The sequence below is a fragment of the Bos mutus genome, chromosome X (assembly GCF_027580195.1).
Source record: "Bos mutus isolate GX-2022 chromosome X, NWIPB_WYAK_1.1, whole genome shotgun sequence".
In the NCBI taxonomy this organism is placed as follows: Eukaryota; Metazoa; Chordata; class Mammalia; order Artiodactyla; family Bovidae; genus Bos; species Bos mutus.
Genome location: NC_091646.1, coordinates 33191466 through 33214051, shown reverse-complemented (window position 1 = coordinate 33214051; position 22586 = coordinate 33191466). Strand labels below are relative to the sequence as shown.

The 22586-nt window shown below is 42.2% G+C and overlaps 1 protein-coding gene across 2 annotated transcripts in view; it reads right to left on the bottom strand.

Annotated features, from left to right (window-relative positions):
* Positions 1-583: 583 nt before the first annotated feature.
* Positions 584-22586, bottom strand: part of GAB3 (GRB2 associated binding protein 3) — an 88151-nt gene continuing 66148 nt past the window's right edge. The window contains exons 6-10 of one of the 2 annotated variants that reach the window (XM_070365725.1): positions 22181-22400; positions 19884-19965; positions 18341-18443; positions 7589-7705; positions 584-6351 (exon numbers count right to left, since the gene is read on the bottom strand). In XM_070365725.1, coding sequence (XP_070221826.1) covers positions 6235-6351; positions 7589-7705; positions 18341-18443; positions 19884-19965; positions 22181-22400 — 639 coding nt within the window. In that variant the 3' untranslated portion in view covers positions 584-6234. The remainder of the gene's footprint in view (positions 6352-7588; positions 7706-18340; positions 18444-19883; positions 19966-22180; positions 22401-22586) is intronic. The other variant, XM_005899560.3, reaches the window with a different exon arrangement.

Sequence of the window (22586 nt, the reverse complement as noted above, 5' to 3'; positions counted from 1 at the left end):
ACTGGCTTATGACCCAGCAATCTCACTGCTGAGCATACACACTGAGGAAACCAGAATTGAAAGAGACATGTGTAACCCAATGTTCATCACAGCACTGTTTACAATAGCCAGGACATGGAAGCAACCTAGATGTCCATCAGCAGACGAATGGTTAAGAAAGCTGTGGTACCTATACACAATGGAGTATTACTCAGCCATTAAAAAGAATATATTTGAATCAGTTCTAATGAGGTGGATGAAACTGGAGCCTATTATACAGAGTGAAGTAAGCCAGAAAGAAAAATACCAATACAGTATACTAACACATATGTATGGAATTTAGAAAGATTGTAATGATAACCCTGTATGCGAGGCAGCAAAAGAGACACAGATGTATAGAACAGTCTTTTGGACTCTGTGGGAGAGGGAGAGGGTGGGATGATATGGGAGAACGGCACTGAAACATGTATAATATCATATATGAAACGAATCACCAGTTCAGGTTCGATTCATGATACATGGGGCTGATGCACTGGGATGACCCAGAGGAATGGTATGGGGGAGGGAGGTGGGAGGGGGGTGGTGCAGGATGGGGAACACACATAAACCTGTGGCAGATTCATGTTGATGTATGGCAAAACCAATTCAATATTGTAAAGTAATTCGCCTCCAATTAAAATAAATAAATTTATATTAAATATTAAATATATATATATCAGATCAGATCAGATCAGTCACTCAGTTGTGTCCGACTCTTTGCGACCCCATGAATCACAGCACGCCAGGCCTCCTTGTCCATCACCAACTCCCGGAGTTCACTCAGACTCACGTCCTTTGAGTCAGTGATGCCATCCAGCCATCTCATCCTCTGTAGTCCCCTTCTCCTCTTGCCCCCAATCCCTCCCAGCATCAGAGTCTTTTCCAATGAGTCAACTCTTCGCATGAGGTGGCCAAACTACTGGAGTTTCAGCTTTAGCATCATTCCTTCCAAAGAAATCCCAGGGCTGATCTTCAGAATGGACTGGTTGGATCTCCTTGCAGTCCAAGGGACTCTCAAGAGTCTTCTCCAACACCACAGTTCAAAAGCATCAATTCTTGGGCGCTCAGCCTTCTTCACAGTCCAACTCTCACAACCATACATGACCACAGGAAAAACCATAGCCTTGACTAGATGAACCTTTGTTGGCAAAGTAATGTCTCTGCTTTTGAATATGCTATCTAGGTTGGTCATAACTTTCCTTCCAAGGAGTAAGCGTCTTTTAATTTCATGGCTGCAGTCACGATCTGCAGTGATTTTGGAGCCCAGAAAAAGAAAGTCTGACACTGTTTCCACTGTTTCCCCATCTATTTCCCATGAAGTGATGGGACCGGATGCCATGATCTTCGTTTTCTGAATGTTGAGCTTTAAGCCAACTTTTTCACTCTCCACTTTCACTTTTATCAAGAGGCTTTTGAGTTCCTCTTCACTTTCTGCCATAAGGGTGGTGTCATCTGCATATCTGAGGTTATTGATATTTCTTCTGACAATCTTGATTCCAGCTTTTGTTTCTTCCAGTCCAGCGTTTCTCATGATGTACTCATATATATATATATATATATATATATATATATATATATATGCCAGATATGTCTCCCCTGTTCAGTTCCCTTCACTGGATTTATTCTTACTCATAGTATAAGCCAGAGGCCCTTATAATGACCAGAAAGGCCCCACATTCTCATCTATGAACCCCCTTTGCCTCTGTACATCCTCTGCTGTGCTCATTCTTGCTCACTACATACCGACCACAGTGGCCTCTTGGCTGCACCCTCAACATTCCAGGTTTTCTGAGGAATTAGTGCTTTTGCATAGTCTGTTCTCCCTGCCTTGACTACACTCTCAAATATACCTCCTGGCCACCTCCATCATCTCTGAGTCTGCCCAGGTCTTGTCTTCTCACCTGAAATCCTCCTGTGTCCACCCTCCCCACAGCCCTGTGGGCAGTCAATCCTCTTCACCTTGTTTTATCCCACACTGCTTATCACCTTCTATAATACACTATAATTTACAAATGGCTTCGATCAAGCAGAAGAGATATATCCCATGGATTGGCCTGCCTTCCCCACGGAGGTCTCCCAGGAAGTGATGTCTGAGTGTGGTGCCAGAGTGGGGTCGGGTTCACGATCACAATTGTGGAGTTCCAGTGACCAGCAGCCTTGGAAAGCCCACCCTGTCCCTTAGGCCCTCCAGCGCCCCATCTGCCATCAGTGAGGTGCCCATGCAGGAGGGGTCTGTGTCTCAGCTCTGGTCTCTTCCATCAGACCCCCTGCTCCAGCCTGCACAGTGCCACTCTGTCTCAGAAAATAAAACTAAATTTATAAAACAATGGCACAATTAAAATAAAGAAATAATAATTAATGCAATTTCAGATTAAAGAAAATAAATAAAATAAAGTAGAAAGTGGAAACTTAGGGAGGTGCCTGATGGAGTTAAGGGGCCAGAGCTCAATGAGCCTGGGGCTCAGAGACTGCCAGGTTAGGTTTCTTGGCCCTTTCATCTCAGGTTAGCTGTTCTCAGTAATCTGCCTGGTCCTTGACCAGGGAGGGTGAGGAAGTTCACGTGGCTTCTCCTCCTTTCTCTCAGCACCAGGATTCCCCTTGGCTGTAGGGTCTGTGCCTTTGGCCTGGTTTCCCAAACCCGAGCTCCGGCTATTCTGGTTGTCTCTGCCTTACATCATGGCCTAAAGACTCTGCTGACCCGGCACCCAGGGCAGCTGGGAGCACCAGCTGTGGGGAAAGAGCGGTGAGGACACAAGAGACCCCTGCTGTGGGGTGGCAGGCTGGGTGCTCTTGCCTTTTAATGTCAGTACCAAAGGTCACCTTATCTGTGGTATCTGGCAGGGCCATTGATTTTACTGTCAACTACAGAAGCTAGTTTCTGACCCAGAAAAAAGACGTGGTTTGGCTGATCAGATGCAGTGCTTGTTCCAGCCACCTGCTGAACGGCTTGCAGTGAAGTAACATGGATGTGGGGCATTCCATGTGAGTCAGGTTAGGCCTGTTGTACTTGAAAACAGCAGGGAAGTCTGTTTTCAACACTCAGCCTTCAAAATGTGTTCCGAGTTTTTATCAGAGGTCACTACTTAAAACAAATAAGAGGATGCTTAGGTCATGATTCTTCCTTATAATTTTTATTAATGCCAGAAATGAAATAGTAAAAACTCAGTGAATTTTTAAAAATCAGCATGACTGCAGATACAAACATGGTTTGAACAGGAGCCGAGCATGAAGTCTTGAGAGGGGAAAGCCAGGCCTGAAGGGTGCCTTCAGTCTCCTGTGGCACCTAAAGGCCATAATTCAGCTGCTGTTTACTTCATGAAGTGGCCTGGACAGTCAGTCCCCAGGGTTACACGATGCCCTTGGAGCTGGGCTGTGTGCTGGGCCTCAGGTTCCTCCTCCCCATGGAAAGTTTAACTCCCAACATCCTGGGCTTGCGGTCTTAGGGAGTTGCAGGCAAAAAAACCTTTAGTCCCCCTTTTGGCATGACACAACCCCTGACCTGGAAGTATTTCCTAATGAAATGAGACAGAAGGAAATGAAGCAAAAAGGAACTACAGAAAACAATGGAGGATTAATTGATGCCTTTTCCCCTTTATGTTGATGCCCAAATTTTCTAGAAAGGTGTACTATGCACAGTGCATAGACATGCCATGTGCACTTGAGTTGGAGTGGTGTCAGAGATTATCTCTTTAAAAAAAATCCCTCAGAGCCCATCAGAATCATAGCTCTTTATTACATGTGGATTATCTCTGCCAGAAAACAAGATCTGGCTAGCATTCACCGTTGTGATGTACAGTGCCTTTCTCAGGAGCATATGCTGCAGTCAGCTCAAAAACTACCTGTATTTTGGGTCCGTGAATCGTTATGTTTTTGTGTAGCCATCCATTAGCAGTTTTATCAAAGCCAGACATAAAGGCATACACCCTGAAAATGAGGGTGAAGTGATATTTGAAAAACCCCAAATCACTTCCAAAAAAGTCACACCACTCAAGTGTCTATTGCTTAGTGCAGTAAACATGTCCCTGGAAACATTTTGTAGAAAAATATTTCTTTTTTGGTCAATTGGATGACATTTCACTGCTGACATCATTTCAGCTGCATTTACTTTTCCAATCTATCTTCAATGTAGTGAGGTTCTTGACTCTTGGATGTACAATTTTTTCTACACTGGCCTTTGTCAGGCAGTGATCTAAACACAGGTGGCCCACACATGAGGAAGTCACCATCTATGGGAACTGGCTATCTGTACCCCTGGATTCTTGCCTGAGGCTCTGTGACTCTTTGCAAGTCACACACGAAGAAGGAAGCTCCTTAACAGGCTCTGGCCGAGGAGCAGGCCGTGCGGTCCAGGAGCCCTCTTGTGGCTCCATCCAGACTCACTAAGGACTCAACTTAGTTAAAGAACTTGGCAATTTCCCCCATCTTGTTCTGGGAAGAAAATGATGTCACGAGATCCTGTCATTTTGAACATCAAAATTACTTCTTTTATGGTCTGAAAAACCAAGATTTTCACACTTACCTTTGGAGCAGTTTGAAACCCTGTAGCAAAGCCTACAATTGCCCTGACTAATGCTGACTGTCATAGACCTGCCTGCCTACTTCCTCTACCCCCATGTGTAAGACACAGTGGCAAGACAGGATACCAGTCTCTATTTATTACCCAGTTGTTCAGATTTGTCTTCCAGCTTCAGGTACTCAGAACGATCAGGAATGGCATTAAGTAAAACCCTGTGCTCAATTGAGCCTTTTTTCTGGACCTTTCCCTGGAACCCCAGTGTCTCATAAAGGAAGGGGTGACAAGGTGCCCTCATTGCACAGTGGGAACATTTGCCCTCTCAGGACCTAGTCACCACTAAACTAGAAGGGGAAAGTTAGGCAAGACCCCTGATACTGGAGCTGGCCGGGTTTGGATTTTTCAGATCATAGCCACCACTTGAAACCTTGAGTCCAGAACGGGATGGCCAGGGATAGCCTTCCCCAGGGTGGCTCATGGGAAATGCACTGCCAAGGGGACCATGTGAACCAAGAACAGACTTCATACTGATTTTCAGGAGGTATCTCTGATGGTAACTGCTGATTATGTTCGAGTGCCCTGTTTGAACACCACATGAAGAAACCCTGGTTTGACATGCATACCTTTCAATTATAAAAAGCACCTGTTCAAAATCCTATGAAAAGGAGAGGGGACGGTGAGCCATCCCGTGTTTGCATGTATTTCCCACTGGTCTCCAAAATTACCCTAACTGATTGAGGCAGTGAGAGACAGCAGAAGAGGCCTGACTGACTCTCTCAGCATGACTCATCTCGGGCAAAGTGTTCCCTCCTCCAGCTCTTAGCATCTTTTCCCTCAAAGCTGGTGCAATGATCTCTGCCAAGCCTAACTTCTGAGATCTTTTAGGGGAAGAGATGAGATGATGAATGTGAAAGAACACTGGGAAAAGGCCAACAGCAATGGGACACCCAGCCATGGGTGGCTGCTTAGGCACAATGTTCTTAGAGCCACCAGTGTCATGTGATCTGCTCATCGTGGAGCCCAGGACTCGATGGCCTTGTCACTTGTGTTGTCTTTCTTTGGGGGATAGAAATACTTGTCTGCTGGATTCTTTGGAGTAAGGAGTACAGATTCTATCACCATTCCTAGGCTTGGTCTCTTGCACTGTGTCTTCCGGTGGGGGCAAGAAGGTGTCCATCCAGGTGCATGTCTCCTAGGATAATTTATGATTCCAATGGGAGCACAGGAGAGAGATCAAAAGTTCAAGCATTGGAGGCAAATGATGTCATCTTGTGGGCAGTGATACCAGCTCTAATGTGCACTTCAAATGCTCCACTGGAGATGTTTAATCCAACTTCCGTTTTGATTGTTCCCACCCTGTCCAAATGGAGTTTTCTACATCCCAGTCCATGGCTGTGGAATCCTCTCTCTCTGCTGCTCATGACTGTGGAGCCAACATGACACTGGTCTGAGGCTCAGCAGAGGCACGTGTGGCTGTGACCAGAAATGCTGTGATCGGTGGGGGTCGGGGCAGGGGCTGGCCCCCTGAGGGCCCCTCTGGGAGGAGACCACTTCCTGCTCCTCCTTGGTCAGTATGTACAAATGTCCTCTCTCCCAAAGGGTCTCATCAAGACTCTCTGTGTCTTGACCTGTATTGAGCATCAGTGGGCTTCTACTGGAAAAACTCAAAGTGAGCCCGGCCTCCCACCTGCAGCCTGACCCTGTCACACTTTGGACTGCCTCTCATCCGTCCACTCCTGCTTTGTGCTCTGAAGAGCTTGTGTCTTCTGCTCATCCACTTGGACATAGTCCACTCTTTGCTCCTCTGAAAGGAGAATTTTCTGAAGGGGGAGAACAAAAAGGTTTTCATTACACTTAATCAAAAAAATTCAGCACGTCCCTGGTGGATTACAGGTTCACGTGTTTGCTGCCCCTTCCTCCTGGGCCGTCACCTGCAGAAGTGTTACACTCTGTGTGTGTGTGTGTGTGTGAATCTCTCCTCAACTCTACTCCCTTCAACTTGGCTCTTGCCATCTAACTCGCCTTGACCAGTATACTGTGAGCAGAGGTGACACCCTGCAATCCTGCTGTCTATCTTTTTCCTTTGGCAGGACAGTGACCCCTGAATTGACAATGACCTGAGACACTAAGGCCCTGGCTGTAATGGACTGTCCTGTAGGCAACAACCGAGAAGTCTTCATGGTCGAAAGCCACAGAGGTCTGGGGACTCTCTTCACAGTTTGAATTTACCGATCTCATCCTGCTCACTGGCTTTTCTGAAGTGTCATTGTAGGTTTGGGGAATGAAATGAAAGGTAAAGAAGAAACGTAAAGCAAAAGGGAAGGGAAGTCTCCCAAACATCTTTCTCCACAAACACAAAATGAAATCATATTGTATACCATGTTCAGTAAGTTGATTTTCTCATCAAATAACACATTGTTAGCATAGTTTAGACTATGACCATCCTTTGCTCAAAAATATTTAGCTCTTGTCCACTGTTTGCCAGTCATTCCTGCCATGTGCACTGAGTGACAACAGTCAATGGCTAGGGTCTGTTACATGTATTAATTCATTTAATCCTCACAACAGGCTTCAACATAGCTGCTATTTCTGATCCCCACTTTACAGACGAGAATACTGCACAAAGGAGTCAAAACTGCCTAGCCTGCCACTTGAGGCCGTTTATGGAGGGGTTCCAATTGCAACTGAGAGTTTCTGTCCTCAGTGCCTAAAGTTGAGCCAAACAAGGCTATCCCTTCGTCCTTCAGCAGACCCTTCCTGTGCCTAGTCTACCATTTACCCCACCCTCATCTCTACCAGACATTTCCCAACAAACTCTATGGTCCAAGTTTTGAAGAGCATGAACACTACATACATTTATACATAGACATTCAAGAACACACCCCAGAGGGAAATACATCAGGATTTCTGGGAGACAGAATTAGAGCTGATTTTAAGATTCTTCACAGTACATCTGTATGTTTAAGACTGCAGAGAGAACACGCATGGTGGAATCATCAAAACAAAACCAAACAGAAATGAAATCTCCTGGGAATTGTGATACAGAGTGCTTCCTACCTGCTGTACAGGGGCTGGTGATGCTGAGTTGAAGTCCAGGGCTAAATAATCCAGGCTGAATTTCTTCGTCCATGTCACAGCTCCACTGCTCAAGGAGTTGGTTGCTCTGCGCTCCTCCTAGAAACCAATGTCCCAGGATTCGGGTTAACAGTTTCTGGCTGGGCTGCCCAAGGGAAGGCGGCTGAGCATGTCTCTACTTGAGCAGCTGCCCACAGAAAGTGGATGAGCCCTGTGCAGTTCGGCCTGCACATCACAAGGAGATCTTTCAAATACGATATGGCCAATTTGGCCTTCACATGAAGCCCTGCCTTTATTCACCATGGAAACGGTTGGCCAAAATCTCCCCCAAGAAGAACTTATTTGATGTATCTGACAGGCTCATGATACCTGAGAGATTAAATCCTAAAAAGATCAGTCATACTTATGAAAGCTCTAGTAAAGGCATCCCAAGTGCTTTTGAAGATACTTTACACAATACAGTGATAACATGTGTGCAACACACACCTATGGCCCTACCAGCCAGCTTCAAAGGTAGAATATACCACTGTAACAAGACACATGACACACATGGAGGAGGACCTGCCCCCTTCTACTGCAGCCTTCTTGTCCACAAGGGGATGAGCACAATCTTGAATTTAGTGTTTATCACTTCTTTTCTTTTTAAATATGATTTTATGAGCATGTGAGTGTCCTTAAGTGACATACTGTTTTGTTTTGCATGTTTTGAACTGTCATCAACAGAACCATATTGAGTGCATTTTTGGTGAGTTCTATTTTCACTCCATTTATATATACTTCACATCCATCCATGTCAATGCACTGGCCCTATTTCATTTGTTTTCATTACCATAGATGATTCCATTGCATGATTTATTTAACTGTGCCACCAACAACAGCACCCCACTCCAGTACTCTTGCCTGGAAAATCCCATGGACAGAGGAGCCTGGTGGGCTGCAGTCCATGGGGTCGCTAAGAGTCGGACACGACTGAGTGACTTCACTTTCACTTTTCACTTTCATGCATTGGAGAAGGAAATGGCAACCCACTCCAGTGTTCTTGCCTGGAGAATCCCAGGAATGGAGGAGCCTGGTGGGCTGCCATCTATGGGGTCACATAGAGTCGGACACGACTGAAGCGACTTAGCAGCAGCAGCAGCAGCAGCAGCAGGCAGAAGCACAGATAAAAACCTGGGCTTGTGACTGGCATCTGAAGTTGAAGGGGGTGGGCAGTCTTGTTAAGACTGAACCCATAACCTGTGAAATCTTATGCTGCCTCTGGGTAGAAAGTGTTAGAATTGAGTTGAATTCTCAGACACCCTGCTGGTGTCTGAGAAATGCTTGGTGTTAGTGTGAACCCACTCCAATCAACACCCACATGTTGGAATTGGCTCCAGAAACCCAAAAGAGTGGTCTTTGTGGCTGGTTTCTTTCATTCAGCATATTGTTTTCAAGGTTCATCCTTGTCATTTCATGGATCTGATTTTATTGTATGGCTGCTTATGTAACATTGCACCTTGTATCCATGCTACATTTTACTTACCCATTCATCATTTGGTGAATATTTGGCTTGCTTTCATTTCTTGGCTGTTATGAAAAATGCTGCTATGAACGTTCATGTACAAGATGTGGTTGGACTTACTCTTGATTAGGATTTTTTAACCTGCATGAATGAGTGAGGTTGGTATATAATGTTCTATTCATGTCAGTGCTATTTGTTTTGGTATCAAGTTGTTTTAATTTTATAAATATACTTCTACTTATTTAGACACTTTAATTTAGACAGGATAATATGTCTTCTTTTTGCCATTCCTGAAGCAGTTTATATAAGACTGCAATGATCACTTCCTTTTGATAGAAAGTGTCTGTAAAGTTTTGAGGGCCTTGTGACCTTTTGTAGTAAAAATCTCCCTACATATTCAGTTTCTCTAATGGTTGTATAACCATTTGTGTTTTCTATTTCTACTTGAGTCAGTTTGTAATAATATTTTTCTGAGACTTTGCCTATTTTCACTAAAGTTTTCATATTCACTACTTTTACGTTGTTCATAATATTCTCACATCTTTATCTCTGATGTATTTGCAGCTATTGCATCCTTTGCATTCTTAATATGTTCATATCCATTGCTTTTTCTTGATTGATTATGTTCAAGTTTAATCTTTCAAAAGAACAAATCAGGTCTGTGCTGATTCTCTCTAATTTTGTTCATTTTGTTAATTTCTGTTCTTTTACTCATTTTCCTTTAATGGGGTTTATTTATTTATTATTGTGAAAATTTTCTAATAATTAGTCAAACTGAAGAAAATATGCTGTGAACACCAATATACCTGCCATCAACATCTACCACTAACATTTGATGCAATAAACTGCCTGTGAGATTTTGGACTGATGATTGTGAGAACTGCCATTATGCCTTTCCATATTGATTCTCTGTTTTTTCCCTATCATCTCCTTCTGCAACTCTGGCTGTTTTGGTCTCTTTAACCTGATGTATTAGTGAATTCACAACTATATTCCAGTTCACTAAACTACTCTTTGGGTTCAGCCTGTTTACCTTCACCCACTGAACTTCTAATTTCATCCTTATTTTTATGTCTAGCAATTCTAAATGGTCTTTTTTAATCCAACTGGTCATTTTAAAATAGTATCTTGTAACTCAGTCCAACTTGCAACCCTTCATCTTATTCTTTAAGTATATAAAACTTATTTTATACTTAGGATCTAATATTTTCAATAATGACTTACTTCTAGACTTGATTTTATTGTTTGTAGTTCCTACTGATTCTCGGGGTTTGCAATTTCTCAGTATTTTTAGTTTAAGAGATACCCTTTCTTTTCTTGGCAGTTGAGTTTGGGATTTAAAGAATACATTTAGCAGGACTTCCCTGGTGGTCCAGTGGCTAAGACTCTGTGCTCCCAATGCAGGAGAGGCCTGGGTTCGATCTGTGGTCAAGGAATGAGATCCCACATGTTGCATCTAGGAGTTTACATGTAGCAACTAAAGATCATGTATGTTGCAACTAAGACCCAGTGCAGCCAAATAAATAGAAATAAATATTTTAAAATATATTCTCCACTATTTTAAGATTATCTTATATGGTGGTGATGTGTACCTTGGTATTTTCATGGTACCTTGCCTACTAAAGTGCTTCATCAAATTTTTAAAAAGTAGAACAAATGTAGTTCCACTTCTAGCAATGTTAGATTAAATAATTTTGACTACCTTCCTGAAGAGAACAGCATTTCTTTGTTTTTTTTTTTTTTCCATTTTTGGTAGACTTTGGCTAATTTTTCTAAAATTTTTATAGGAATAGAAAGGACCATAAAATAGCCAAAGAAGTCTTGAGGAGGATAAACAAAGCAGGAGGACTTCCTTTCCTAGATATTGAGACCTGTCAAGCTACCATAACTAGCAAAGTGTGGTACTGCCCAATGATAGACATGTAGACCAACAAAACAGAATCAGGAGTCCATTAAAAAAAACATACACATATGGATAATTGACTTATGGCAAAGAAGGCACTGCAGAATGGTTTAAAATGATAGTAACTTTAAATAATCAAACTTATTAAATTAGAGAAACATGGGGGAGAAATAAAACTTGACTTTTACCTCAAATCACACACAAAAGTTAATTCCAGGTAAATGTGACCTAAATGTGAAAGGTAAAACTATAAAACTTCTAGCAAATAACCAAAATTCATCCAAGATTACATAACTCATGTCAATGGTCCTCCAAGTATTACAGAAATTGAATTCACCCAGATGGTTTCACTGGTGAATTATACGAAAAAAGTTAAAGAATAAATAACACTAATTCTATTCAATCTGTTCCAGAAAGTAGAACACTTCCAGAGGAGCCCAGCATTACTTTGATTACAAAATTACACAGATCAACATCTAACATCAACATAGACACAAAATTCTCAACAAAATGTTAGTGAATCAAATCCAGCAATACATAAAAATAACAATATACCATGACCGAATGAGGTTTCTTTAGTGAATAAGAGGATGGTTCAATAAAGCTAAATCAGTCTAATCTACACTATAACAGTCTGAAGAAGAAAACTAAGTAATCAGATCAATGAATGTGGAAAAGCATAAAATTCAACATCCATTCATGGTTTAAAAAAAAAAAAAACTATCAGCAAACCAGGAATTTTTGTTGTTGTTTAGTTGCTAAGTCGTGTCCAACTCTTTGTGACCCCATAGGCTACAGCCTGCCAGGCTTCTCTGTCCATGGTATTTCCCAGGCAAGAATACTGGAGTGGGTTGCCATTTCCTTCTCCAGGAGATCTTCCAGATGCAGGGATACAACCCACATTTCCTGCATTCCAGGCAGATTCTTTGCCATCAGAGCCACTAGGGAAGCCCTTAAAACTAGAAATAAACTATAGATTATTTTTAGCTTCTTTTTTTGCTTAAACCTATTTTGATCTCAGTCTTCTCACCTTTTGAAATAAGAAAAATAATGGAAAAGCAATTGAAAAATAATATTCTATCATCTAGTGCTTTCTTGTTTTTAATAAAGTATATATATATATGTATATACAGTTAAAAATACACATACATATAAATATGTATATAAAAACCAAATAAAGTCTGACAATAAAGACTAAAGCTGATAAATACCTAAAAAAAAAAACAAAACTAGAAATAGAAGAGAGCTTACTTAATGTGATAAAGAATGTCTGTAAAATACCTTTAGCTAATATCAGACTTAATAGTGAAAGACTGAATGCTTTCCCCCTAAGATGGAAACAGAGAGATTCATCTCACCACATCTGTTCAACATTGCACTGAAGTGTTAGCCTGGCAGTAAGGCAAGCAAAAGAATATAAGAACACACAGATTGGAAAGAAAGAAATAAAGCACTGTATTCACAGATGAAATGATCATGTACATTGAAAGCCCCAGAGAATCTTAAGAAAATTCAAAATGCCTATAATTAATAAGTGAATTTAGCAATGTTGCAGGATACAACACTAACACACACAAAAAAATCAATCATATTTCTATATACCACCAATGGAAGTTGAAATTACGAAAATGCCATCTAGGACTTTCCTGGTAGTACAGTGGATAAGAATCCACCTGCCAATGCAGGAGACACAGGTTCAATCCCTGGTCTGGGAAGATTCCACATGTCACAGGGCAACTAAAGCCCAGGTGCCAAAACTACTGAAAACCAGTGCTCTAGAGACCATAAGCCACAACGACTGAGCCCACGTACTGCAACTACTGAAGCCCATGCACCTATTGCCTGTGCTCCACAGCAAGAGAAGCCACTGGAACAAGCAGCCCACACACTGCAACTAGAGAAAGCCCGCATGCAGCAACAAAGACCCAGCACCGCCAAAATATAAATTAATTAATTAATTTAAAAACACAAAAAAAGCCATTTACAATAGCTCCAAAAATAAAACACTTAGGTAAAGGTATAATAAAATACACATAAGATCTATATGTTACAAAATTCTGAGAAAAAAAAATAACACATCTGAATAAACAGAGAGATGTATTACATTCAAACTGAAAGATTCAGCATAATAAAGATGTTGATTTGCCTCAAATTTATTCATAGATTTAGCACAATTTCAATCAAAAATCTCATCTGGATATTTTTGTAGGTAAAGAAAAGCTCATTCAAAATTTTATATATGGATAGACAAAGGAAGTTAAATAACAAAATTTAAAAAAACAAAAATGAGGTTGGAGGAAATATACTTCCCATTAGCAAACTGAATTCAACAATACATTACAAAGACCATACATCATGATCAAGTGGGATTTATCCCAGGAATGCAAGGATGGTTCAATATCTGATATACCACATTAACTAGCTGAGGAATAAAAACTATATGATCATCTTAATAGATGAAGAAAAAGCATTTGACAAAATTCAACACCAATTTATGATACAAACTCTTATCAAAGTGAGTAAAGAATGAATATATCTTAACATAATAGAAGCCATGTATAACAAGCCTGTAGCTAACATCATACTCAACACTGAAAATCTGAAAACTTTTCTACTAAGATCAGGAACAAGACAAGGATGTCTACTCTTGTCACTTTTACTCAATGTAGTATTGGAATTCCTAGTCCCAGCAATCAGATAAAAATATATATAAACAAATGACCCAGAGGGATGGTACGGGGAGGGAGGTGGGAGGGTGGTTCAGGATGGAGAATACGTGTACACCCATGGCGGATTCATGTTGATGTATGGCAAAACCAATACAATATTGTGAAGTAATTAGCCTCCAATTAAAATAAATAAATTTAAATTAAAAAAAGAAATTAAAACTGGAAAGGAAAGAGTAAAACTGTCACTGTTTGCAGATGACATATTACTATATATACAAAATCTTAAACATACTACCAAAAAACCATTAGAACTCATCAATGAATTCAGTCAAGCTGTAAGATACAAAATTAACATGCAGATCTGTTGCAGTTTCATACACTAACAAGAAACTGTCTTAAAAGAAATTAAGAAAGCAATGCCATTTACAATTTCATCAAAAATAATAAGATATCTGGAAAATCCCATGGACGGAGGAGCCTGGTAGGCTGCAGTCCATGGGGTCACTAGGAGTCGGGCATGACTGAACGACTTCAGTTTCACTTTTCACTTTCACGCATTGGAGAAAGAAATGGCAACCCACGCCAGTGTTCTTGCCTGGAGAATCCCAGGGACAAGGGAGCCTGGTGGGCTGCCGTCTATGGGGTCACACAGAGTTGGACACGACTGAAGCGACTTAGCAGCAGCAGCAGCAGGAATAAAACTAATTAAAGAGATTTAAAAAACTGTACTCAGAAAACTATAAGACCCTGATGAAAGAAATTGAAGATGAGACAAACATATGGAAAGATATCCTGTGCTCATGGATTGGAAGAATTAATATTGTAAAAATGTCCACACTCCTCAAGGCATTCTATATATTCAATGCAATTCCTATCAAAATACCAACAGCATTTTTCACAGAACTGGAACAAAAAACTAAAATTTGTATGGAACCATAAAGGACCCAGAATACACAAAAACATCTTACGAAAGAGAAACAAGAACAAAGCTGGAAGAATCACACTCTCTGATTTCAAACTATAATACAGTTATAATAATCAAAGTAGCATGGTATTGGCACAAAAACAGACACATAGATCAATGAAACAGAATAAAGAGAAATAAACCCATACTTATATGGTCGATTAATCTATGTAAAAGGAGGCAAGAATATACTACAGGGGGAAAAACAGCTTCTTCAATAAATGATGTTGTGAAAACAGGACAGTTCCATTCAGTTCAGTCGCTATGCCATGTTCGACTCTTTGCGACCCCATGGACTGAAGCATGCCAGGCTTCCCTGTCCATCACCAACTCCCAGAGCTTGCTCAAACACATGTCCATTGAGTCAGTGATGCCATCCAACCATCTGGGTAGCTACATGCAAAAGAATCAAACTGGAATACTTTCTCATACCATATATAAAAATGAAACCAAAATGGATGAAAGACAAATGTAAGATCTGAAACCATAAAACTCCCAGAAGAAAACACAGACTAACTCTTTGATATGGGTCTTAAAAATATTTTTTGGTTATGTTTCCTCAGGCAAGGGAAACAAACAAATACACACACACAAAAAGGAACCACATCAAACTAAAAAGCTTTTGCATAGCAAAGGAAACTATGAATAAAACAAAAAGGCAGGCCACTGAATGGGAGAAGATATTTTCAAGTGATACATCTAATAAGAGGTTCATATCCAAAATATACAAATAACACATACAACTCAGCAACAACAACAAAAAATAAGCTGATTTAAAAATAGAAGACATGAATAGACATTTTTCCAAAGACATACAGGTTTCTAACAGACTGATGAAATGATGCTCAACCTCACTAATCATCAAGGAAATGCAAATCAAAACCACAATAAAACATCACCTCATATATGTTAGAATGAAAGTGAAAGTCTTGACTCTTTGCAACCCCATGGAGTTCTCTAGGCCAGAATACTGGAGTGGGCAGCCTTTCCCTTCTCCAGTGGATCTTCCCAACCCAGGGACTGAACCCAGGTCTCCTGCATTGCAGGCGGATTCTTTACCAGCTGAGCCACCAGGGAAGCCCCAAAATACTGGAGTGGGTAGCCTATCCCTTCTCCAGTGGATCTTCCTGACCCAGGAATCGAACCAGAGTCTCCTGCATTGCAGGTGGATTCTTTACCAACTGAGCTATCAGGGAAGCCCTGATAGAATGGCTATGTCAGAATGTCAGAATGACTAACATGATAGAATGGCTATCATCAAAAAGAACACAAATAACAAACGTTGGTGAGGGTGTGGACACAAGACAACCCTTGTACACTGTTTGTGGGAATGTAAATTGGTACATCCACTGTGGAAAACAATATGGAGGTTCCTCAAAAATTAAAAATATGATTCACCAATTTCACTTCTGAGTATTTGCCCCCAATACAAAAACACTAATTCAAAAAGATATATACAGTCCCATGATCATTGAAGCACTATTTACAATAGCCCAGATATGGAAGCAACTTCAGTGTTCATCAATAGATGAGTGGATAAAGATGTTATATATATATGAAGGAAATGGCAACCCACTCCAGTACTCTTGCCTGGACAATTCCATAGTAGGCTACAGTCCATGGGGTCACAAAGAGTCGGACATGACTGAGCGACTTCACTTCACAGCTGATAAAAAGCACGGGTTGTCTTAGTGGGGTAGATTTGCTCCTGGATGGATGGATGGATGGATAGATATATATATACATGCACAATGGAATATGACCCAGCAAAATGAAGAAATATTGCCATTATGACACCATGGGTGGATCTAGAGGGTGTTATGCTAAGTGAAATAAGTCAGACAGAGAAAGACAAATACCGTATGATCTTACTTAGATGTGAAATCAAAAAATAAATGCAAATAGACCCAGAGGACAAATGGGTGGTTGCCAGAAGGGAGGCAGATGAGGGGTAGGTGGAATAAGTGAAGGAGATTTAAAGGCATACACCTCCATTATATAGTAAGTAATTCATGGGAATGTAATCCACAGCACAAGGAACAGGATCAACAATATTGTAGTAACTTGTAGAGGTCCATATGGTTACTAGACTTATCATGGGGGTCACTTCATTCATGTATGCAAATATCAGTCATTATGTAGTACATCCGAGACTAATATAATGCTGTGCATCAACTATATTTCATTAAAAGATAAAGTCACTAAAGAAGAATACAGGACTTTTATATAACAAAACTTCTTTTTCAGACTTTAGCCTAAATTTTTAGTCAGGTAAGAACTTGTCCTTAAAGGGAATAAATTATGCATATGATTATATACAAAATCAAAATTGAATTATATTAGTTCAGTCTACCAAATGGGTTGTTTTGTGGAACAAGTGAAATATTGTAAAAAATGACATTTGAAAATATTGTATTACTGCAGTTAAAACACACAGGTGAAAGAGATGGGATAAGTCTTTAAACACATTTCTGTGATGAGTTCCTCAGAGCTACCTTCCTTCAGCCAGCTTTCTGGGCTCTTAAGCTACTGAGTCATATCGCTTAATAATGTACAGAGACAGTCATCAACCAATGATTATAAATAGAAACCAATAAAAAGAAACCAATCCTGAACGATGTCGTTAATGAGACACTGGGCTTTCTCACAACCTGAAAGATCAGAAATAACTGCTAGCATCTGGAATGACTCGGCATTTGCTTCTGTGAGGTTATAGATTCACTTCCTTTTTCTGTTCTCTGGAGACAAAGCACAGCTGGTCAGTATCTTTTATAAGAGTGTTTTCTTCTAGAAGTTTCCCAAGGGCCATTACTAAGTGTGAAAAATATTGGGAATACCACAGCAGACTGGATATGAGTCATTTTCCACCTGCATATGATTAAGGGGACTCACAGCACAGTCCATTAAATGGAGGCAAAATGCAGCACTTAATTGCTGCTTCACTGGACATGACTGTTTTGAGAACTTTAAATGCCTGTTACTGTCATGCATATGAAGGCAGAGCTGTTTCTGCTCAAAAGCATATAGTCACAGTGCCTTGAACATTGTCTAAATTTCACAGTTCAAAAAGAAATTCTCTCAATAGTTCCCTAGATTTTAAATTCACAGAATGGTGAGAGTTCTGGCTAAAGGGCCTGATACTTGCCAGAGGTACTAAAAGGCCCTCTTTGTCCTCAGTAACCCACTGGCAATAGAATCCAAAGAAATAGAATGGAAGGGAAACAGAGGGCAAGAAGGAGATACCAGGACTCTAGAACCATAGATGGTTAATCAGAGGATAGACATGCCGGGTCTTTGTGAACTCAGGTTTACAGAAAGGCTCCACAAGAAATCTCCAGAAACTAATACCCACCCATGAGCTAGGACACAAGGCCACCCTCCCAACAGGACTCTAAGTGATGCATCTTTGGTAAAGGTGCAGAGGAAGTCAGAGCAGGGCTACCGGGGGGTTTGGTGGAAGGGAGCATCCAGTGTCAGAGTTTTCCCACCTAAATGGTACAAGGAGCTGAATGCTGCAGGAAAGAAAACCAACTTCATGTCAGTTTGTTCCCAGTATGGAAAACACGGTAACCTGGCATTACAATTAAGTAATAGTTTTAAGATTTCATGGCACTTTCTGAGCAATATGTTTCCTTTACAGTGAACCCATAAGAATATAGACTGGGGTGAATAAGAAAAATGAAAAATAGAGGATTACCATTTGGATGTAGCTTTTTTCCTCTTCTCTGGAAACAGAATTGGCAAAAAATCTTGCAGAATTAATACCATTTCTTTCTGGAGATAGAAAGCTGGTTCGATTGCTAGGAACAAAAATATAGATGAGGTCAAAGCAATGTCTTACAGCTGGTCTGAAAGCCAGCCAAGAACTGATATGGCCCCTGAGGGGTTTCACCCTCCCCTTCCAGATGCAACTTCCTTCCGGCCAAAGCAATTCCTGAAGTGACAGAGACTACCCCGCAACTCCTGTCTCACTATGGGGCAAATGGCTCCCACTTCTCAAAGGTTATTCTTTTTCAAGGCCCCCCATGTGCCACAGCTCATGAGCTTTCTAGAAAGAGACCAAGGCATCATATCACTGAGAGAAAAACAAAACAGAAATGCTCCTTTGAGGCTCTCATTCCATTCCTCTGAGAAGATGAGACCAAGACCATGAATCCACTTTCATCCTACTCCCATGTCAGAAGCGCAAGCTGAGGCTCTGCATTCCTGTCTGGAACGTGGCCCATTATAAATTAATTGTGTGTTGTGGTATTTAGGGTGAACCAGCAGTAATCTGCCTGCAGTGCGGGAGGCCTGGGTTCAATCCTTGAGTCAGGAAGATCCCCTGGAGGAGGGCACAGAACCCACTTCAGTATTCTTGCCTAGAGAATCCCATGGACAGAGGAACCTGGTGGGCCACCACTACAAACAGTTGGACATGACTCAGCAATTAAAACAGCAGGACATGACTCAGCGATTAAAACAGCAGTAAAGAACCCGCAGGAGCCGCAAGAGACATGGGTTCCATCCCTCAGTCAGGAAGATCCTCTGGAGAAGGAAATGGCAATGCAGTCCAGTATTCTTGCCTGGAGAATCCCATTGACAGAGGAACAGGGTGGGCTACAGTCCCATAGGGTCGCAAAGAGTTGAACACGACTGAGTGACTAAACCAACAAGAAACTACCAGGACAAGCTCAGGACTCTGAAACTCAAGCTTTTACAAGGTGAGATGAAAGAGTGCAGACACATTTGAGGGTTTGTTTACTGAGAGAACTCCATTCACAAAGTTGAGCTTCTAGAAGCCATGACAGCAGTGCCAGCCCTGCTCAGCAGGCCAGAGCTGCATCCACTGTAGCTGGAGCAAAACAATTCCCTCTCCCAACAAATGTGAATTGGAGGTTGAAAAAGAACCTCTCTCTGTTGGTACTAGAATTGTAGCAGGTAAATACAGATCTACAGGATGGCTACTGTAGGCTGTGAGGATTGTGCAACAGAAAAAAAAAAGTTCTTGAAAGAAAGAGGAATGAGCAAATGTGAAGAGGGAAGCACACATTAGAGACAGTTCCCAGCAGCACTCTCATTCTTGATTCCATTGTGCTGGGAGATTCAGTTACTGTTATTCCTTGGTGACCTACAAAACACTTCTGGTTCAAGATAATAAATCTTACTCCTCCCTTGTATTAAGCTCTCTTTCACCACAGAGGTCTGACTAAGGCTGAGAGGGCACCAGATGAGAGCCCTGGGAGCAATCAAAGACTCACCAAGGCACAGTGTGGGTCCTGGTTAGACACGTGTGTTCCCGGATCGTGGAGAGGTTTTTCAGGTCCAGGGTGGGTGGCCGTGCTACAAGATAACACAGAACATCCAACGTAAGTTCTCAGGGGTTCAAGGCCAGAATCTGCAGACTGTAAAACTATGACAATTCCATTTACTAAGCACATCAAGCCCACATTTACTCACAAGCAGTGCTAATGATGAGTGCCCATTTTGCTGTCCTACTGTTTCCTGCCTCAGCAGAAGCAGAGGGCACAAGTACTGAGCCGGTGGTCACATCAGCAGCTGGGGTTACATCCCGTCACTACACATTTATTGAGAACTCATAGTAAGTCAGGCCTGGTTCTGGGTGTCAGATGAAGGTCTCTGATCTCATGCCATTCTGTTGCCTGTCTCACCCTTGACCCCTTTCATCACAGACAGAGGTGGTCACCCAAGTTCTAATCATCCCCCCCTCCAGGCCACTGTCTACTTGGTGGTCCTTCTGTGAAGAACAATCTTCCCCATCTCTCTGCCTGGTTATAGTCATCTTCAGATCTCAGCTCAACATCCCCTGCTCAGGAAGGCCTTCATGGGCTCTCACGAGTTCATGTGCTTACTGTTCATGGCATCCACCTGTCTGTGATGATCCAACATTCCTGAGTTGGGTCTAGACTGACTGCACTCTGGGAAGACAGGGTTTTTTTCCTGGTTTGTTCACTGCAGTAGCCTTTGCTAAAGAAGCACCTGGGCCTAACCCTCACTCCAACTCAGCAACCCACATTGCTGAGTTGGTCATGCACATATTCCCCTATCACTGCCTTGACCAGCTTGTTCTTCTAGCTCTTTCCTCCACACTGGTAGATAGTGTTTAACTCCTTCCATATCACCAGTGACGTTCCTGCTGTTCAGTCAGCTGTGCAACCACATGTGTCAGAATCACCCCCTCCTGGCCCAGGTGTTCACCTTCCCAGCCACCCAGTGAATCCCCAACCCTGTGTCCGTCCAAAATCTCTGCACCTTCCTCCATCACCAGGTCTTTCAAAATGGTAGCCACTAGCCACATGTGACTCTTGAAATTTAAGTGCATTGAAATTAAATCAAATCTTAAAATTCACTTCTTCAAGTTGCACTAGCCACATTTCACATGTTTAACAGCCCCATTTTCTTCATTACAGAAACTTCTGTTGCACAGGATTGCTACAGAAAAGTAATCAAGCAAAACAATAATATATACCTCAAAGTTACAGGTGCCTGTGAAATGGTTTCTCACCAGAATGAATGGTTATTTCCTCTAAACCTGAGACAGGGCCTGTTCTCCTATTTAGTACCTATTGCATAATTCTTCTTCTTCCAAGTGGTTTTGACATATCTTTCTCCCCCTCAACCTGGGGAACCCTGCTTGTTTCGTCATCTCTGTCTCCCACTAGTGTTAGGCAAACACAGGGGAAATGGGATTTGACTCAAAGCGAAGAGGGCAGGGCTGGAGCAGAGCAGGCATAAGCAAGCTGCTTAGTTACAGCTCTGAGAGTGGCTACGTGAAGTAGTAGTTTTTCCAAAGAGCAAAGATGGGTGGCAGTGGAGCTGATGGAGTGTCAGGAGTCATGGTCGTGGTACCAAGTATTTCCTCAGAATCACCCAGCCCTACCGGGCAGGGGACAGCAAGCAAGAATGAAGTTACAAGTTACTCTGACCTACTTTTGCTCGAACCCTTTTCACCTTCCTCCCTGCCTGTTCCTGCCACTCAGCAGATGGGAGAAACTTCCTGGAGCCCTGTGCCCACAGGAGCCACACTTCTCACCTCCACGTCCTCCATGTTCCCCCTCCCTCCAAAGACACGTCTGTGGCTGGGTACACACAGGGCACTGAACCATGGGGCCTGTGACTGGGTCTGCATTCAGGAATCAGTGTCAAAGGGCATTCTTGACTGCCTTACGTAACGGGGACGGTATGACTACATTTACGTGCTGTTTAAACAAAGAGAGACCAAGGGGCTTCCATTCACAACCAACTCACTCGTTTCTGGGACTTTGTTAGGGAAGCAGCCAAAGATGAGCCCACTGGAGTGGATTTGGCTTTGGAGACCATGTTTGCCATGACTGCAAGTCTCCAGGTTCCTGTTACCCTGATGATCTGGAGCAACAGTGCTCCCCAGCCCTTCCCACTGGATCCCAGCCACTTCTTTCTCCCAGGCCCCTGGGGTGGAGGGTTTCTGTAGTGTTTCCTTCACAGAGAGGCTTAGGAGGGAAGCTTTTCCACACGGTTATCACACCTTGCTCCCCCATCCCACACAGGAGTGGCTTACTCTTCCTCTGAGGCTTGAGATCTCTGTTCACGGGGGGAGGCTCCAGGTCTACGGGGAGCTCGGGCAAGGGGCTGGAGATGCTCCCTGAGTTCATTGGAATGTAATCGTCAGAGCTGTCATGGGGTCCGAGAGCAAAGGCGGCAGTCTGGGGACTCATGGGCATGTAGCCGTCCTCAGTGCTGGTGGAAGTTGGTGGGGACATTGGGAAGAACCTGCATGGCTGCAAGGGAATGAAAACCAGTTAGAAAGCACAGAATAGCATGGAAACTGCTTCTGGTGGGCAAACTTGGCTGCATGTGAGATTTAAGTTGCAAATTATCTAGGAATAACTCTGAACTTCCTTAGGAGAGTTAGACAAGCCTCTAACTCAAGCTCTGCCTCTGGACTTATCATGGGAGGTAGGTGA